This window comes from Callithrix jacchus, chromosome 13 (assembly GCF_049354715.1).
Source record: "Callithrix jacchus isolate 240 chromosome 13, calJac240_pri, whole genome shotgun sequence".
NCBI classification, from domain to species: domain Eukaryota; kingdom Metazoa; phylum Chordata; class Mammalia; order Primates; family Cebidae; genus Callithrix; species Callithrix jacchus.
Genome location: NC_133514.1, coordinates 10,639,525 through 10,657,874, shown reverse-complemented (window position 1 = coordinate 10,657,874; position 18,350 = coordinate 10,639,525). Strand labels below are relative to the sequence as shown.

The 18,350-nt window shown below is 50.1% G+C and overlaps 2 protein-coding genes across 9 annotated transcripts in view; one reads left to right on the top strand and one right to left on the bottom strand.

Annotated features, from left to right (window-relative positions):
* Positions 1–1,151: 1,151 nt before the first annotated feature.
* The window catches only part of LOC118146726 (uncharacterized), a 52,693-nt gene continuing 35,494 nt past the window's right edge, over positions 1,152–18,350 (top strand). For 6 of the 7 annotated variants that reach the window (XM_078347089.1, XM_078347088.1, XM_078347087.1 and 3 more), the window contains exon 1: positions 1,152–1,353. The gene's annotated coding sequence lies outside the window, so the exon portion shown is untranslated. Of the gene's footprint in view, positions 1,362–18,350 lie in introns of all 7 variants that reach the window. The other variant, XM_078347084.1, reaches the window with a different exon arrangement.
* The window catches only part of FAM167A (family with sequence similarity 167 member A), a 41,340-nt gene continuing 33,312 nt past the window's right edge, over positions 10,323–18,350 (bottom strand). For both annotated transcript variants that reach the window (XM_035269860.3, XM_002756788.8), the window contains one exon: positions 10,323–13,381. In XM_035269860.3, the coding sequence (XP_035125751.2) occupies positions 13,118–13,381 (264 nt within the window). In that variant the 3' untranslated portion in view covers positions 10,323–13,117. The remainder of the gene's footprint in view (positions 13,382–18,350) is intronic.

The following is an 18,350-nucleotide window of genomic DNA, read 5'->3' as shown; positions in this document are numbered from 1 at the left end:
CACCAGAAAGACTTGAAGAGGCAACTTGGAATGTGTGGTAATGGTCCCAGACAGGCACTGAAAGGGGCCATGCGGGCATTGTCCACCTTGAAGAGACGGCCAAGCTTTTAGCTACAAGCTGATAAAGACCAAACCCGGAGCTTTGATAGTGTGTGAAGCCAGGAGGTAGAAATCTGAGGTCCAGGGGGCAGAGGGGTGTGGTTGAATATATGAGAACAAGTGATAGAAACATGTAAGATGTAAGGATTTCTTACTTTTCTGTTGTAATGGGGAAAATGGCTAAGTTATTTAGGAACTGTAGCTTTTCAAAATTGGAAGAAAAGCCCTAAAGTAAGTAACAGATTAAGACATTGAATAAGCTAAAAATGGCCATTTACTTTCTTTATAAAGAATTGGGTTCCAGGGCCGGGCACGGTGGCTCAGGCCCGTAATCACAGCACTTTGGGAGGCCGAGACGGGTGGATCACGAGGTCAAGATATCGAGACCATCCTGGTCAACATGGTGAACCCCCGTCTCAACTAAAAATACAAAAAATTAGCTGGGCACGGTGGCGCGTGCCTGTAATCCCAGCTACTCGGGAGGCTGAGGCAGGAGAATTGCCTGAACCCAGGAGGCGGAGGTTGCAGTGAGCCGAGATCACACCATTGCACTCCAGCCTGGGTAACAAGAGCGAAACTCCGTCTCAAAAAAAAAAAAAAAAAAAAAAAAAGAATTGGGTTCCAGAGTGAGATGAAACATGATTCCAGTTGCTATGTCGAGAGCAAAACCAGAGCGTTCTCCGCATTTTCAGCATCGAGTCATCATGTGTCTCAGAGCAGGCACCGGGCTTGGCACGCACCAGATGCTAAAAAGCATGTGCAGAATTTAAATGAATTGCGACAGCATATTCCAACCATAGGATTTCATAGGATTTGGATTTGAGGAGTGGAAAGCAGCATCTGCACTTTTAACACTTCCGCAAACATGGCAAAACGAATTGGGTTCCAGAGTGAGATGAAACATGATTGATGAAATAGCAATTGCTGTTTCAAGCAACTATAGGGGCGTTCTTCAAACCTGTTCTCAGAATGCACCTCTAGAGAGATCTCCGATTCCCCAGCAGGGGGCGCATTAGGATTTCCTTAACACGCTGGACCTAAGTGAAAAGACCGTTTGTTTCCGAGGCAGAGGGGCAAGACCAGGACAGTTTTGTGTTCTCAGTCCTCCTCCGCTGTGGCTCTGGAAAGGGGAAGGTGGAGGCGGCGCTGCACGGAAGAGTGGATGAAGAGTTCCAACCACTGCAGCGCCTGGACCTGCTTCTTGTCATGGGAACAGACCCCCCAGTTGCTGCAACCCTTCCGCTCCGACAGCAGGTACTACTGTAAGTCATGTGTCCCGCCAGCTCAGGGTGATACAAGGTCATGCCTCTCAGTATTTTATGCAGTATAATTCTGAGCCCCATTTCATCACAAGCCTTTCTCCTCTCCCTTTTTCACCAAGACTCGCTTGTCCCTGGGGCTGCCCCTCACAACTCCGCTCTGCCTGTTGACATGGAGGCGGTTACCCCTCCATGGCCTGGGCCCCCAGTGTCATGGCCCCTGTGACGGAGCTCACCCATGTCCAGCAGTCTGGTCCATCAGGGGTCACAGCGTTCTGGCAGTTAGAGATGATTCAGCAGCCTTCATCTGGGAAGGAGCCAGGAGCCCTTTCTTCTGGAAGGCTTCTTGGCGCCAACAGAATCTGTTGTCCACCCTCCCTGGCAATCGCAGTCGGGGGTGAGGGTCAAAATGGTCTCTACTTGCCTTTCCTCTCACTCACTGAAAGGGGCCATGCGGGTGTTGGTCTCAGGGAGACTCACTGTCTTGTTGGCTAGAAATAAAAGTGGCTGGAGTCTTTTGAACAGAAAATTCTCTTAAAAGAAATCAAGTTCTGCCTCTCAGGGTGCCCTACAACATTTTCATGATGGTTCCATCAGCTGTGTCTTTTCTGAGAAACTGAGAGTGTAGGCAGCTTTGGAGAGCAGGGTAGCTGGATGGGAGCCGGGATCCAGGAGGTGACCCTGCTATCCTTTTGTCCCCTGCAGAAAGTGGGCAGTGGGGCCTCCTGCCTTCCTGCTTTGAGCCCCCTGAAGGCCTGTGCTGTGTGGAGGTGACTTGCCAGGGCCCTGCCCAGAGATGAGAGGGGCCTGAAGTCGCCTGCCGGGCCAAAGCTAGGTGTGGGCTCACATGGACAATGGCTGATGGCAAGTTGCCCTGGCTGGCGGAGTAGGGTGTCAGGGCTTGGGGGCTCCTGTAGGGCCACTGGGTCTTACATCTGCTCCTGCCCCTGAGCCTCAGACTCAGAAGCTGTGATTTCTAGGCCCTGTTAGAACATTCTGGTCAAGTGGGGTGGGGGGCAGTGCAGGAAAGGAAGACTGATTCATGCGCTCAAAAATCACCTCCCACTTTTCACTGTTTCCTGTACCTTCTCTTTCTTGGCCTCTTCCCCATTTCACTTTCTTCCTCCCTCTCTTCTTCCTCCTCCCTCTCTTCCTCCTCCCTCTCTTCCTCCTCCCTCTCTTCTTCCTCCCTCTCTCTCTCCTCACCTTCTGTTTTCTGCCCCTGCTGCTTCTGACATGGGCTTCACTGAGGGTTTGAGATAGGAGTTTGGTGGGACTGGTTTTGCGGGGGTACAGATGACAGAGACTCTGCTGATAAAACGAGATGTGGTAAAGAAGCTGATCAAAATCCAGCAAAACCAAGATGGGAAGGAAAGCAGCCTCTGGTCATCCTCACTGCTCATTATACGCTAATTACAAGGCATCAGCTGCTAAAGGACATTCCCACCAGCACCGTGGCAATTTATAAATGCTGTGGCAATGCCTGGAAGCTACTCCAAGAGGCCTGAAAGGGGGAGGAACCTTCTGTTCCCGAAATTCCCTGCCCCTTTCCTAGAAAATACATGAGTAATCCACTCCTTTAGCATATGATCAAGAAATAACCATAAAAATACCGAACTGGCCGTCCCGTCCCTGGCTGCTCTGCCTGTGAACTAACCACTCGTTTAATCCTTAGCTTTGCTAACAGACTTGCTTTCCCTTTACTCTGTCGGCTCATTCTTGAATTTCTTACTGTGCATAGCCCAGAACCCTTGTGGCCTCCCAGGCTGAACCCCAGTTTGAGGGTTCGCCATGTGACAGGTCTGTCGAGCGCCCAGAGCGGACTGGCAGGAATGCGGTTCCTTTTACCTAGCGAGTAAGGTGTGTGCAGACACCCTCTGGGGCCACACAGGGGCAGCAGGACATTGGGCAGAGGGTGTGCCCATGCCACCTCACAGGAGGAGGCATCATCCCTCATCCCGTTTGGCACAGCCTGAGGCTTGGATGCAGGGTCATCCAATATGCTGCAGGCAAAGGCGGGGCCTCTCCCTCGTCCAACTTTCCTCCATCTGTGAAAAGGTCTCTGCATCCCCGAGCAGATTTATACATTACAGGACATGTCCGTACCAATATATTACACATATTTAGAGCACATTGAAAGCAGAAAAGATGTTTAAAACATTAGAAGTTCTCGGCCGGGCGCAGTGGCTCATGGCTGCAATCCCGGCACTTTTGGAGGCTGAGGGGGGCGGATCACCTGAGGACAGGAGTTCTGGACCAGCCTGAACAGCATGGAGAAAACCCCATCTCTACTAAAAATAAAAAATTAGCCAGGAGTGGTGGTGCATGCCTATAATCCCGGCTACTGGGGAGGCTGAGGCAGGAGAATCGCTTGAACCCAGGAGGTGGAGGTTGCAGTGATCCAAGATCATGTCACTGCACTCCAGCCTGGGCAACAAGAGCAAAACTCCATCTAAAAAAAAAAAACAACAACAAAGATCGGCAGGGTTGATTTCTTCTCAGGCGCCTCTCCTCGGCTTGGAGGGGCCGTCTTATCCCTCTGTGTGTCTGGGTCTTAATCTTTTCTTATGCTGAGGCCAGTCAGTGTGGATTATGACCCACCCATATGACCTCATTTTACTCTAGTTGCCTCTTATACAGTCCCATTCTGAGATGCTGGAGGTTACCATTTCAACATGTGAATTTGTGGGTGGTGGGAGGGTCATAATTCAGTGCACAATAGCGAGCAAAGCTTTATTCCCGGTGGTGGCACCAGGCAGAGGTGTGAACAGACCTGAGAATCGCCCACTGAGTTTCCAAAGCCATTCCAGCTACAGGGATGCACCAAAGGCCCCCTGCTGTGCTGGCTGAAAGCCTTGCTGCTGTGGGGCTGAGCTCTGACTCGCCTCTTCCCACAGCCTCTTCCCAGACCCTGCCTGTTCCCACCCTCCTAAGTGTTCTGTGAACCTCTAGCTCCTGAATTGGGCCCTTCCCTTCGTGGAAGACTGAGGGGCTTCCACTTTCTTGGCCAAACCCAGACTGGTACAGAGGCAACAGGGTGGAGATGCATTCTTCCTGCTCCAGGCCTAGGCATCCCTCCTGGGTGAGGCCCACAGCGCAGCGGGTGGGGTCGAGGAAGTGAGTCCCTGAGAGCCCTCTCTAGGCCTACGCTGGGCCACCTGGGTGGTGAGCCTCTGGGAGAGACAAGTGTGGCTTGACATCTCTAAGTCAGGTTTCCCTTGGGACTCTGGCTGTTCTCTGGCAAATGCGCCTTTCTTAGCTTCAGTAGTCTTGGCATGGAGAAGTGGGTAAGAGAATGAGCAGTGCAGGGTTCTCTATTTAACAAATGGCTCAGGAAATACTCTGCTGTCCTGCCAAGCTGCACCCAGCCTTGCCCGATTCTCTCCTGGCACCCATCCTACAGATGGGAATGTTCAGGGCCAATTTCCCTCCTTTCAGTGAGTGGTACATAATGGCAGCCTGCAAACACCTTCATTTATTATTAAAAAAAAAAAAAAATAGACAAGGGCGGGGCCTGGTGGCTCATTCCTGTAATTCCAGCACTTTGGGAGGCCAAGGTAGGCAGATCACTTGAGGTTAAGAGTTCAAGACCAACCTGGCCAGTGTGGTGAAACTCCATCCCCTCAAAATTAGAAAAATTAGCCAGGTGCGGTGGTGCACACCTGTAGTCCCAGCTACTTGGGAGGTTGAGGAGGGAGGATCACTTGAACCCAGGAGGCAGAGGTTGCAGTGAGCTGAGATCCTGCCACTGCACTCAAGCCTGGGAAACGGAGCAATACTCTGTCTCAAAAAAAAAAAAAAAAAAAATGAGGTCTCTCTGTTACCCACGCTGGTCTTGAACTCCTGGGCTAAAGTAATTCTCCCATAACGGCCTCCCAAACTGCTGGGATCACGGGCATGAGCCACCATGCCCAGCTGAAACTGCTTTTTGTTCCATTTTAATTTTTAAATCGATGTGTAGTAATTGTACATATTTATGGGGCACATAGTGACTTTGTGCATTCCACGTCTAGTGATCAAATCAGGGTAATTAGCATCCATCACCTTGAGCATTTATCCTCAAAGAAATGATCAATGTTCCAACGCATGAGGTTTCTCTCCCTGAATCCATTTCCTCTGGAGACTGCCTGGCTGCCTCCATTGCTGTTTGCTTTGAGCCTGTGAACAGAGTACTTAGAAACGACCCTGCCTCCAGCCTTCCATCTGCTGAGCAGTTCCCATCAGATAAGGCCCAGTGATAACAGGCCTGTCTGTTCTGCCCACTGCCATCTTCCTCCTCCTCTGCCTGCCCGGCTCCTTCCCCAAGTTGTGCAGGCCACAGACTTTAGGCTTTGACATGGAGAAGAAGCCTGCGGGAGGTGCTTCTGGTCTTAGAAGCCAGAGGGATGTGTGTAAACAGAGTTTACCCCCTTTCCAAACACAGGAGATGAGATCTCCCAGACCCTAAGGAAACCACAGTTTGACTGATGTCAGCACATGGGGCAGGCCACCCTGCCACCCTGCCACCCTCGGCGGGGCGCCAGTGGCTACTGAGGTAGCAGGCCGGGGCTCTGAGTGAGGAAGCCACACCACATCTGAGTTGTCACTCCCGCTCTCCGCTTACTTGGTCAGCACCTGTTCCGTCTCATCTCTCCCGGACTCACCGAGCAACCCCCAGGTGTGTGGAGACTGCTGGCCACCGACCTACCTCCAGCTCCGTTGGCTCTTGCCTCCTCAGTCCGAGGCTGAGATTGTGCCTCTGTAAAAAAAAAAAAACCTTTCACTCTTTCTGTTCCCACCCTCTGTTGGCTGCTTGGTAAATCCCAACTCCCAGTGTCTGCCTGGTCTATGTCCACACTGGGACGACTCAATACTGCTTAAAAAAAACACACAAAAAACACTCCACCAGGCTTGCCGGACACACCCCACACTTACGACCACAGCCTCAAACGGGCAGCCAAGCCGCCAGACCAAATGGTCCGTCCTTTTCCTAACTAATTCACCTGTGCTCAGGGAGTCATTTCAAAAATGTCTTTCTCTGGCAACCGCCTACATCGACTCCCCTGTTTCACAGACAAACAGGAGGGACCCCGTGGGCTCCCTTCCTCTGTGCCGCCGATGCTGTTACTGAAAAGGGGTCCCAGTCCAGAACCCAGGGCAGGGTTCTTGGATTTCGCACAAGAAAGAATTTGGGGTGAGTCCCCAGAGTAAACTGAAAAGACATTTATTAAGGAAGTGAAAAAGAAGAATGGCTGCTCCGCGGGCATGCGGTGCCCGGCTGGGCATATTCATGGTTATTTCTTGATCATATGCTAAACAAGGGGTGGATTATTCATGGGTTTTCTGGGAAAAGGGGTGGGAAAATCCTGGAATGGAATGGAGGGTTCCTGCCCTTTTTGGACCACGTAGGGTAACTTCTGGCTGTTGCCGTGGCATTTGTAAACTATCACGGGGCTGGTGGGAGTGTCTTCTAGCAGCGGATGCATTATAATTAGCATATAATGAGCAGTGAGGACAAACAGAGGCCACTTTCACTTTTATCTTGGTTTTGGTGGGTTCAGGTGGCTTCTTCACCACATCCTATTTTACCAGTGGGGGCTTTGTGACCCGTATCTTGTGCTGGCCTCCAATGTCATCCTGTGACTAAAAATGCCTAATTCCTGGGGACGCAGCCCAGCAGGTCTCAGCCTCAGTTCCCCAGCCCCTGTTTGAGCAGGAGTCTCCCTGGTTCCAACACCTCTGACAGTGTCACTAACGGGCACCCCCACTCAGCTGCACCCTGCCTTCACGCCTCAAGGAGGAAGCACTCGGACCTGCTGTCCCAGCCTGGTCTCTACTCGAGTTCTGCTAGGAGGTCTCCCCTTCTCCAGAGCTGCACTGCTGTGGCTCCCTCTTCCCTGAGCACATGGTCAGCGTCTCCCTTTCTGTAGGCACTGGCCTCTCTCAGATGCCAGCACCTTCGTTATGTAACACATTGTTACAAGAAAACCGCAAACCGCTCTCTGGTCCGTGTCTGTCCTTGTCCAGCTCCTAGTTCTCTACTCCCTTTACGGCACATCGATGCAGCATGGTGACCCTTCCCGCCTGCCTCCCCATCCTCACTTCCCGCCACCTCATCACCCCCGGCTTTCCCACTGCACTGAGATGGCCATCTCTGCCATCTGTGATGCCATCACTGGGGGAGCTCCCTCTTGCTGAAGTCAGCGGCCACCTCTCTGCCCTCTTGTTCCCTGGTTTCTTTCTTTTTTATTTTTTTGAGACGGAGTTTCACTCTTGTTACCCAGGCTGGAGTGCAATGGCGCAATCTCGGCTCAATGCAACCTCCACCTCCTGGGTTCAGGCAATTCTCCCGCCTCAGCCTCCTGAATAGCTGGGATTACAGGCACGCGCCACCATGCCCAGCTAATTTTTTGTATTTTTAGTAGAGATGGGGTTTCACCTTGTTGACCAGGATGGTCTGGATCTCTTGACCTTGTGATCCACCCGCCTCGGCATCCCCAAGTACTGGGATTACAGGTGTGAGCCACCGCGCCCGGCCTGTTCCCTGGTTTCTCAGCAGCATTGGTCTAGATGACTCTCTCCTTGAAACATTGTCTTCTTGAAGGCTCTTGGATGCCCTGTCCACCTGCTTTTCCTTCTACCTTACTAGCTGGACTTTGGGTTTTGGTTTTTCTGTTTGTTCTGTCGCCCAGGCTGGAGTGCGGTGGAACGATCTCAGCTCACTGCAGCCTTGACCTCCCAGGCTCAGGTGATTCACCCACCTTGACCTCCTGAGTTGCTTGGTCTTCAGCTAACTCTTTTTTTCTAAGTATTCTCTGAGCACACCTCTTTCTCTGTCAGATCTTTAAATGTCAGGACACCCAGGCTGCGTGTGCACACTTCCACGTGGACTTGAAAGCAAGCTAACTCACAGAGGAGAGAGCAGAATGGGGGGACTTGAGGCTCTGGGAGCAGGGTGGGGGGATGTGCAGGGTTCCAGCTAGGAGGAATAAATAATGAGCATTTGAGGTGATGGATGCGTTAGCTCGAGTCAGTCATTCCACATTGTACATATAGAAACACTTGGTACACCGTAAATCTATACAATTAGAATTTGTCAATATCCAGTGAAAGTAATTAAACGAATAAACACACACTGGAGTCCAGAGGATGCTGCGTGCAGCCCTCTTGTCTTCTACGGTCTTTTTCTGAGTTTACCAGGTGTAGTACTTTCAATATTATCCAAACATCTGAATCTAGACTCCCAAATCTATTAACACTGGCCTTTCCCCTGACCTCCAGGCCCTGTGTCCAGCTCACTCCCCACCTGTATTGAATCGACATTTAAATATACCGTGAACCAGCACCCCCGCTCCTGCCCCTCCACACCCATTCATTCTGAGTGAATGGCACCCCTTCTTAATCCACCTGCTAACCGGAGGGCCATCCCTAGTTCCTCCGTTTCTGTCACACCCCACATCTAAATAGTCCCCAAAGTATGTCCCCAAGCAAATATCCACTGGCTTGCTTTTCACCCCCTCTGCAGCTGCTGCCCGGTCTAGATTATGCTCACGTCCACTGCCGCTGCTCCTACTTGACCTCGGGGCCCCACTTCTCCCCCTCCCCCCGACTTACTCTCTACACAGCAGTAAGTACTTTCTGCTTCGATCTTGTGAAAGTTTAAATCAGATTACGTATCATTCAAAAACCCCAGAAAACTTCCTGCGCCACCCAAATCAAACCCCAACTCGTGACTCTGCCCTACCGGGCTGGAGATCCCCCGCCAGCTTCGGCAGCCACCTGTTGCACTGGCTTCCCTCTGCAGACTGTGGGGGCTGGGACTATCTTTCTCTTCCTGGAGGACTCTTTCCTGACCTCTGCACAACTGCCCCTGTGGCTGGAATAGCTCTTCTCCAGGAAGCTTTGATTACCTGGGAAAAGTGGCCCCTTCCACATGTGGCGCTGTCTCGCATTTTATCTTCTCTGCGGCACTTACAATGACTGGATTTGTTTGGAGGTCACATCTGCTTCCCTCCGGGCTGGAAAAGTGCAGGTGTGGTCCCATTTACAGGGTGGAAAGACCCTGGCTTTTTGAGTGCTCTTTGAACCACACGGCCAAGGCGGATGACAGATTCCCAAGTACTGGCTTCCCACCACCTCACACCCCACACTCCCCCAGCAGCTTATACTGTGGGCTGTTTGTGGAAAGAGACATCACAGGCACTCCGTCTCTTGGTGTAGACAGGGGATGTCATCCCAAGGGATCAGCAGAATCGTTCAGTTGTTCCTTCCACAAAACGGGATTAGTGATTCCTGCTCTGACCCTCTGACATAGGCCTTTGCTGAGAACACAGACACAGGGTCAGTGATAAACAGTGCCTTCCCTTGCCTGCTTGTCTTACTGAAGTTTCTCAAAGTGTCTCTGGGCCACCTGTGTCCATCACCTGGGGCATTTGTAAAGCCTGGAGCAACACAGCCAGAATCACTGGTGCTTGAACCCAGTACTTCTCCTGGGAATATGCATTTGTGACAGCAGCCCAGGTGATGTTCATGCATGCTTGATTTTGTTGTTTAAGAGGTGTTTTAAGTGGCTGAAAAGATTTCGGGCATCAGAGCTCAGAGAATAATATGATCACCTTTGGAAAAGGCCACTGGAGAAGAGTGAGTTTACTTTGGCTCTGGCTTCAGACAAGCTCAGGAATGCATTTTTAAGTTCTACATGAGCTCACCCGTGGAACTCCCGAAGTCACCACCACCAAGAAGCTTCCTCAAGGGGAAGGCACAAGAAAGGAAGGAGAGTGATTGGGGTGAATCTTTTCCTGCCTCCCATGCCACCATCAGGTTGCAAAAATCTTCCTGCCCTCCATCCCTCCCTCCCTCCCCCATTCATCCACCTGTCCATCTGTTCATCCATCCTTTCTTTCAGTTAAGTGCTTGGCCCTGTGTGTGGATAACAGCGACAAGCTATGGGGACAGGCGTTTCTCTTTGTTTGTACAGATAACGTCTTTTGAAGTATTTTTATTTCACTTTTTCTAACAGCAATATAGAAACAAATAATCATAAAAATAAAAGTATAAATTGTCCATTGATTATGTAATAGCACTTGGTATTGCTACAGGGGGTGGGTCTTGGACTCGGTCAGGCATCGTCAAGCCTGCCCAGGCCCTCCAGGCCTCTTGATGGCTACTGAGCCCCTGAAGGCATCAGACACAACCACGTGTGGCAGCATTGGTAGAGACTTCCTGTTTTACACCCGGGGATGCTTGGGGAGGGCAGAGAGATGGAAGGACAGTGAATACCACTGCAAACAGCACTGTATACACATGGTAAGCCAGGAAGGTGGGACGGAGGTTAGGCCAGTGTTGCTGCTGACACAGAGAACCACACAGAGCAGGGACTTCACAAAGCTGAATTAATGTGGTTAGTCGTGTTCACTGTGGAAAGTAAGGAAGACAGCCGATGCTGGACGATGCTTAGAAAACATTGCTGTTCCCTCTCCACCTCTTACCTGGGGTCACCACCTCATCCCATAAGAAAGTTCTCTTAGGAGGAACTGAGCAGCCTATCCCAAAACATGCGTCTTGATCTTAGTTTTCTCCCAGAGAACGAAGAAGGCAAGCAAGCACTGGGTTACCCAAGCAACTGAAGCACTCAGTTGCATCCAACTTAATTCTGAATTGGATTGACTACATTCAACGCAATCTTCCCATTTTAGTTGAACCCAGTGGTTTCAGTTCATGTGATGACTGATTTCTAAAAAGAAAGCAAAATGTAGTTTGGCATTTTTTCAGAGTATGGGATGGGCTTTCCTGCGTGGGTTCAAGAATGTTTACAGCGTGTTCTCTGTTGTGTGAGTAGGTGAGTGTGTGTAGGTCAGCCTGAGACCTCAAGGGCTCATCTGGAAGGAGGCTGGCAGGAGAGGAATGCCAATTTGGGACGTGGCAGTGTTTGTGCAGAGCTCCAAAGAAAGACATCAGTGCATGGTCCGCAGGGCTGCAGACTTCACTGCACACAGCAGGCAGACAGTAGATCTTGGCTGCGTTGTTCTACCTACTTTCAAGGAAGCATAGACCTTCTGGATCTTTGAAATTAAAATCAAAAGACCAAGCTCTTTTCCGTCTACTAAAGGTCCTTCATATGCATTGTCCTACCCAGCCCACAGAAGAAAAGCAACCTCTCCACTATGTGGGTCAGGATGTGTGGGTGGACACGGGTCCTAGTGAGATCACACAGGAAGAAGCCACAGCAGACGCACACCATGTGTAGGCCATGGGACAGTGATTAGTGATGCATGCCCTGTGGGGCCACGTCCATGCCTTGCTCTTCATTGACTCAAATGTTCTGAATTGCAATACGCGGGAAGATGGGGGTGGGGACTGAGGGAGGTGGAGAGTAGAGGGGTTGGCACTGTGTGGGTTTGGCAAGGCATCGAGACCATCTTTGGGGTTCAAGTTCATTGACCTGTGATCTACTAGGGCATAATCAACAGTGGTCTCACACATCAGTATTCTGCAGCCTCGCCGTGCCACCCGAGGGAAATCCTCCTCTCCCTCAGGTTTCACTTTGTGCCTTTACTAACGAGAGGACTGGACTAGATGACATTAAAGGTCAAAAACGCTTCTGATCTTGGATTCTACCCAGCTGGCGGAGGAACCCCTGCCATGCGGTGTGACCCCAGACTGACCTCCCTAACCTGCTGGGGTCTTAATTTGCTGATCCTCAAGCCTGTTGTGAGGGAGAAACTCTTAAAATCAGATCCTACACACCGTACTTGACCTACACAAGTGGCTTCCCCATTCGGACAAAAATCAGTTATTAACAAGTGAACAACACATCACTCACAGACTTATTCGATTAAAACTTGGTGTTTAACTCAGGCACGAAATCTCAGAGGAGGTTCAGGATGGGCCTCTGGGCTCCCTTAATTGTCATTCTGGGGAGGGCAGTAGGGTGACCTAGGGGACACCACCAGAATCCACCAGGAGGCCCCGGCCACACCCCTCCAGGAGAATTCAGTTATAGAAAATGCATTCAGGACCTGCCTGGTTCAGTAACCAGTGGTCTCCTAGGCTGTCGCCCTGGGAGGGGTGGTGGTGGAAAGGCTCTTTGGAGGTGCATGTAGCCGGGACAGATGATGGGGGCATCTGCACTTGTTGTACCCAAGCTACGCTAGTGTACCCATCACATGTCCCAGCACACACCAGAATTTACAGTTTACACAGCCTTGCAGTGCCAAGGTGGGAGACTGACAGCAGCCTGGGTCTTAGGCTCACCAGGGATGCTGGCAGCCAGCCATAGAGTCTGCGTCCCCCAAAAGTGCCCATTTGTCATGTCTTTGGATTTTCCTTTCCTAGTAGGTCCCTGTCCCTGTTGCTGAGTCATGTATCTAATTTCCCCAAGGCCCTTGTGGGAGAGCCTTCTGCAAGAATGACAGCTTTGGGTGGGTGGGGGGGCTCCCCTTGGGAATCCCAGTTCATAGCACCAGTCATTCCAGGAAACAGGAACATGACCATGGAGGGATGGATTCTGGTGGGAGTCCAGGTCTCATTTAACATCTGGTTGGAGTGACCCTTCTGCAGAGCTCTTTGGGTATTAAGCAAGAGCCAGTCACAGAGACACTGGGATCCCCACTCAGGGCCCCTGGGAGAGCACCACTGAATAGGTTCTGGGGCCCTTGAGTTGCCAGTCTCAGGACCCCTGCCTCAGGGAGACCCACTGGAGTAACTTGGCCTCAGCTCCCTCCAACATCCCTCCAGCCCAAGCCCTCTGCTCCAGCCCCTTGGCCCAGTCTGAGGGCTCCTCAGCAGAGAGAGAACCTCCGAGAGTTGATGTTCATCTTGGTCACTCCAATGAGCTTGAGTGGCGTGGACAGGCTGAAGGAGGAGGCAAGAGGGGAGTCACAGAAGAGGTCGGCCAGCTCATCCCGCTCCTCCAGCTCATAGGTGGCATCGTTGAGCATCCTCCTGTGGAGGCGGCAGGTGTGCTCGATCTTCAGCTTGTTGATGTCCCCGCGCAGGCGCATGAGCTGTCTGGCCAGCTGCTGGTCCTGCAGCCGCATCTCCGTCTGGAAGGGAGGGGGAGCAGGCAGGGTCAGCAGAGAGTGGCTCCAGAGTCCCTGACTAATGTCTTAGATCATCAGTTGGTCCATCCAGAAAGATTAGTATGTTCCCTGCTCAGGGAGGCGAAAAGACACAGCAAGGTGACAAATGAGGGTGTGCTTGCAAAACTGTACTTTGTGCTAGGCTACTGTATCTGAATCCTTCTGAAAGACATGCACATTGGTCCTGGCTTGAAGACACTTCCAGTTCCTTCTCTTGTCTAGAGTTGCATTCAGAGGGAGTAAGAGTATAGAGAAAAGCCTGGGGTCACAGCTATCAAATTCAGCGGGATGGTTGCCTCTGGGTGGGAAGGAGGGGCTGGGACTGGGAAATGTATGTGGCGGCTTTACTGTGATGGCCATGCTTTCTTTCTTAGGCTGCGGAGTGTCATGTTGTTTCATTATTTTTTAAATGTTTTAGAATGCCTGAAATATTTCTTAGTAAAGTTTCAGAAGAGCCAAGAAAAATTGGTTCCTAGGTACTGGATGTTTTATTATGAAAGCCTTTGGGTCTATTAACATGCAATGGTTAACTGTCACTACAAACTGTGAAGTGACATCACCACCATCACCCACAGCTTATAGAGGAGGACTCAGGGAATTAGCTGTGTCGGCTCACAGAACTCATCCACGGCTGAGCGGGGGTGAGGAACCTGGACAACTGGACCCCAGAACCCAAATGACTGACAATTAAGTTCTTCTGCTCAAGGACGAGCTTCAGTGTGGTGCATGGCGCGGCTGAGTGCTTAGTGACCTTGCGGAAGGTTTCTATTATTTTTAGTGGCTTGGTGTTTCCTTTTGACACATAAACAAAAAATAAAATTCTAAGCCCCCCAACTGACTGAACAAACCCCTCTTCATCAAGAGGACCCCAGAGAAAGCTAAAAACTGAATTTCCAGCCATGATGGGATGGGAGTTCAGACATGCTTTGTTATACTCCCTCACGTTTGGAATCTAGGCACAGCAGATCGGCATTAATGCTGAGATATTTGACTGATAAAACAGACTCTTTGTGGCAATAAGGTACCAAATTCCTACCTGTCTCTGGTATTGTATCACATAACAGAGAGCAAACCCTGAAGAATATAAAAATATTTTCCCCAAAACATTTATTTGACATATTTTGAAATGGCCCTGCAAAGCCATCTCTTGTGGGAGAAATTTACATCTGGAGAGCATTTCTATTAACACAATCAAGCCTTTCCTTTCTAGACCTTTCCAAGATCTAGGAGAGATTCAGTGTGAGTCTGGCAGTTTTAAGGTCTGAAAAGAGACATTTTACCATCTATTTTCTCTAAAGACGTCTGCCAGGAGGCTTCATCTATATAACAAGAACCTTGGCCCCCGCAATCCCCCTTGTCCTAAGCATTTCTTTCTACTGACTTCAAGTCTTTAGACAAAGCTTCTTTCAACCAACTACCAGTAAATATATCTTTGAATCTACCTATGACCTGTAAGCACCCACCCCAAAACCCCTTCAAGATATCCCACCTGTTCAGGCTGACCTGATGTATACCTTCTGTGTATTGCTTTGTGTCTTTGCTTGTAACTCATGTCCCCTAAAATGTGTAAAAGCAAACTACCTGGACCACCTAGGGCAAGCTTCCTCAGGCCCTCGTGAGACTGTTCCCTGGGCCACGGTCACTTACACTGGCTCAGAATAAACCTCTTAAGGTATTTTGCAGAGTTTGGTTTTTCTGTTAACAAAATGTGATGATAGTTTCTCACCTGGCTTCTCACTCCCAGTTTCCCTAACCCACTGTGAACCAAAAGTATCTGAGACAGGTGTCAGTCAATTTAGAAAGTTTATTTTGCCAAGGTTAAGAATGCACGCCTGGGAAGCAGGTCTATGCCTTTCCTCAAAGATGGTTTTGAAGGCCTTAATATTTAAAGGGGAAGGAGTGTATATTGGGGGAAGAGGAAGACATTTTTCAAAGGTGTAGGTAGATAAGAGACAAACGATTGCATCCTTTTGGGTCTTTGATCAGCCTTTCACCAAACACACAATTCACATGTGTGTTTAGGGCAGAGAAAAGCCACTTAGCCTTGGTCTGGCTCACCGAATCGGCATTTTTATATAAGAACGTAAACACAGGGCACATGAAGCAATCAGATACACATTTGTCTCAGGTGAGCAGAGGGATGACTGAGTTCTGTCCTTTGTCCAGTTCCTGAGAAGACAGGCTATCAATTTACATTGCCAGGGTGAAATTCAACAGAACTGTTTTAGGGTACAGATCTGGCCACCCAACAGGGAAGTTCCATGTGGGCCCACTGTGAGAGGTGTGTAGGCTTTATCTTTGCAGCTACCTTATTTAGAAATAAAATGAGAGGCAGCTTGGCCTGATGCACTTCCCAGCTTGACTTTCCCCTCTGGCTTAGTGATTTTGGAGTCCTGAGATGTCTTTTCCTCTCCCGCCAGCCACGTGTTTAACCTTGAGGGCCTCAGAGCCACTCCTGAGGTACCAGCAGGACAGTCTGGGTGTAGCTGGAGCTCAGATGGCTGGTTTCTCAGTTGTGACATGGCACAAAGGGACTGGCTGAGGGCAGAGTGCCTTCTGTAAGCAATGCTTTGTCACCGAGACAGGTCGCCAGCTGCTCCTACTTGACTGGAGATTTGAATCCTTCTCACGGTTTCCTCTGTCTCCACTTGCAAGTGGTTATTGTTTTAGTCTTTTTGAGATGCTCGGCTATGCCATTTACCTAATGCCCAGAGCCAAACTGATTTAGAAAAACGAGCCCTGAGGTGCTCTGTAGTTATGCAAACGAAGGCAATGTTCTCACTTTCCCCCATTAGGTTTAGAATAGCGCACGTTGCAGGGTAGAAAAGTTAAGTGACCTTGCCAGCGAGCATCTCAGCGTTTTTTCTCTCTCTTATTTTTCATGCACCTCTACAGATCTCTTTTCTCCTGATTTCATACGTGAGGAGAGTCAAGAGAGAAAGTCTTGCTTCTAAGTCAGCAAGGTGTCTAACGGCAGAATTGAGGTTAAAGTTCCCAGCCACAGGAGTGGACCCTCAGTCCTCGAGGATTGAATAAACTCAAATTTATTGCCAATTAAATTCTATTGATCTAGAATAGCACCAGTGATGATAGGGTGGCTGGTGATTTTTTATTTTTATGGTGTCCCTAACTGAGCCTGGAACTGAGTTGGTGCTGCCTAAACCCTTCTGAAGAAGATGGGGGTCAAACCTGCCTGAAAGACATTGTCTGCTAACACCCTCTGCCGTAACACGGTCACCTGCCCCTTCTCTTTGGAGTGTTCTGTAATTTGACAATAGATCTTTTTGAAAAAATAGGAACCCCGTGGTTTAGGTTTGAGCTTTGGCCCCAGGAATTGCATCTTTGGTCTGAAAAGATCCTTTCAAGTTGGACCATTTGGGGTGTGGCCAGGTGTCTAAGACTGTGTGGTGGACACATCTCCGTGGGGCAGCAGGAAGGAAGGGGCTATTTTTCTGTGGCTGACAGATCTGGTCAAAGATCAGAGAACAAGTTAGATTTTTAGACCCATCAGAGGCAGCTAGAAAAAGGGCTGACAGCAAGGCCTGTATCAGTTTCCACGTTCTGGGCAAAGGCTGCCTGGGTGGAGTTGCCTTGCACGGCCATTCTGTGCAGACGCATTCAATTCTGTGTAAGGGTGAAAAAGCTGCAGCCTCAATAGGGATGGCGATTCCAGCTGCTCTCCCTGCTTGGAGTCTGAGAGAACAGGAGGAGGGGCTGGGAATCGCTGCTTCCCCAGTGGGCTTGGTTCTGAGGGCATCTCACAGCACGGGCATCTCGCTAGGACACATTGTGGGTTCTAACATTTAAATGCTCATGATACCTGCCCTGCTGGGACTCCTGCACTCAAATCAACAAATTCATCTCCTGCTCCAAAGAACAGGGTTTGTCCCCGTGCTGCGGGAGCCCTGGCTGCACTGGGCCTGTGCTCAGCTCCTCTCTGGGCCACACAGCAATTTTGCAAGGGTGACTTTGCAACTTAAACACTAACTCGAGCCCTGATTAAGAGGTCACTCTGCTGTAATTAAGCCAAATCCACATGAGTTCTCACAGCCTCTGAAGAAATCTGAGAGAGGCTTAATTTTTTTCCGGAATTTTTTTCTAGTTGTGGTAACACCCATACAACATAGAAGTTATCACCCTGACATTTTCAGCGTGCGGCTCAGTGGCGACTCAGTACATTCACGTTACTGAGCTACCATCCATCTCCAGGACGCTCTTCATTTTTCCAAACAGAAACTGCACCATCAAACACTAACTCCCCATCCCCTCCCCAAACCCGGCACCCACCCTTCTACCTTCTGTCTCTGTAAATCTGACTACTCTAAGAACCTCATAGAAGTAAATCACACAGAATCTGTGCTTTTATGACTGGCTTATTTCACTTAGCATAATGTCCTCTGGTTTCTGATGGCTAAAAGGCTTTTTACAAATTCATCCTTTCAGAGATTTGCAATGAACATATGTCTTTGCTGGTCCTGTGTGGAGTAAGTCAGGAGGATTGCCAGGGAAGGCACGGAGGGCCGTGCAGGTGCAGGAGAGTGGGTCTGAGCTGGGGCTGGAGTCCCTCTTCCTGTTTTCCCTTATGCTCTGCCAAGGGGCCCCTTGGAGGCAGGGATGACAACGCAGCCCCAGCTGTGGCAGCAGGGAGGACAGTCACAGCCCCGGCTGCGGCTGCACACATTTGACAGATTGTGTCATTGCATTTTCCCACAACTCTAGATGGCAGGCTTGATTTTAGTTTGTTTTACAGACAAGGAAATGGTCTCAGAGAAGGGAAGGAAAGCCAGCCAGCCTTTTAACGGTGGCATCTGGACCACACTGGGGCCCGTCAGCACGCAGAGCTGGAGGACTCTCCCAGGCTCCTGTCTGCTCAGAGGTGAGCTAGGCCCAGGGGTGGCAGAAAGGGAAAATCCACAGTCCTGGCTTAGAACCC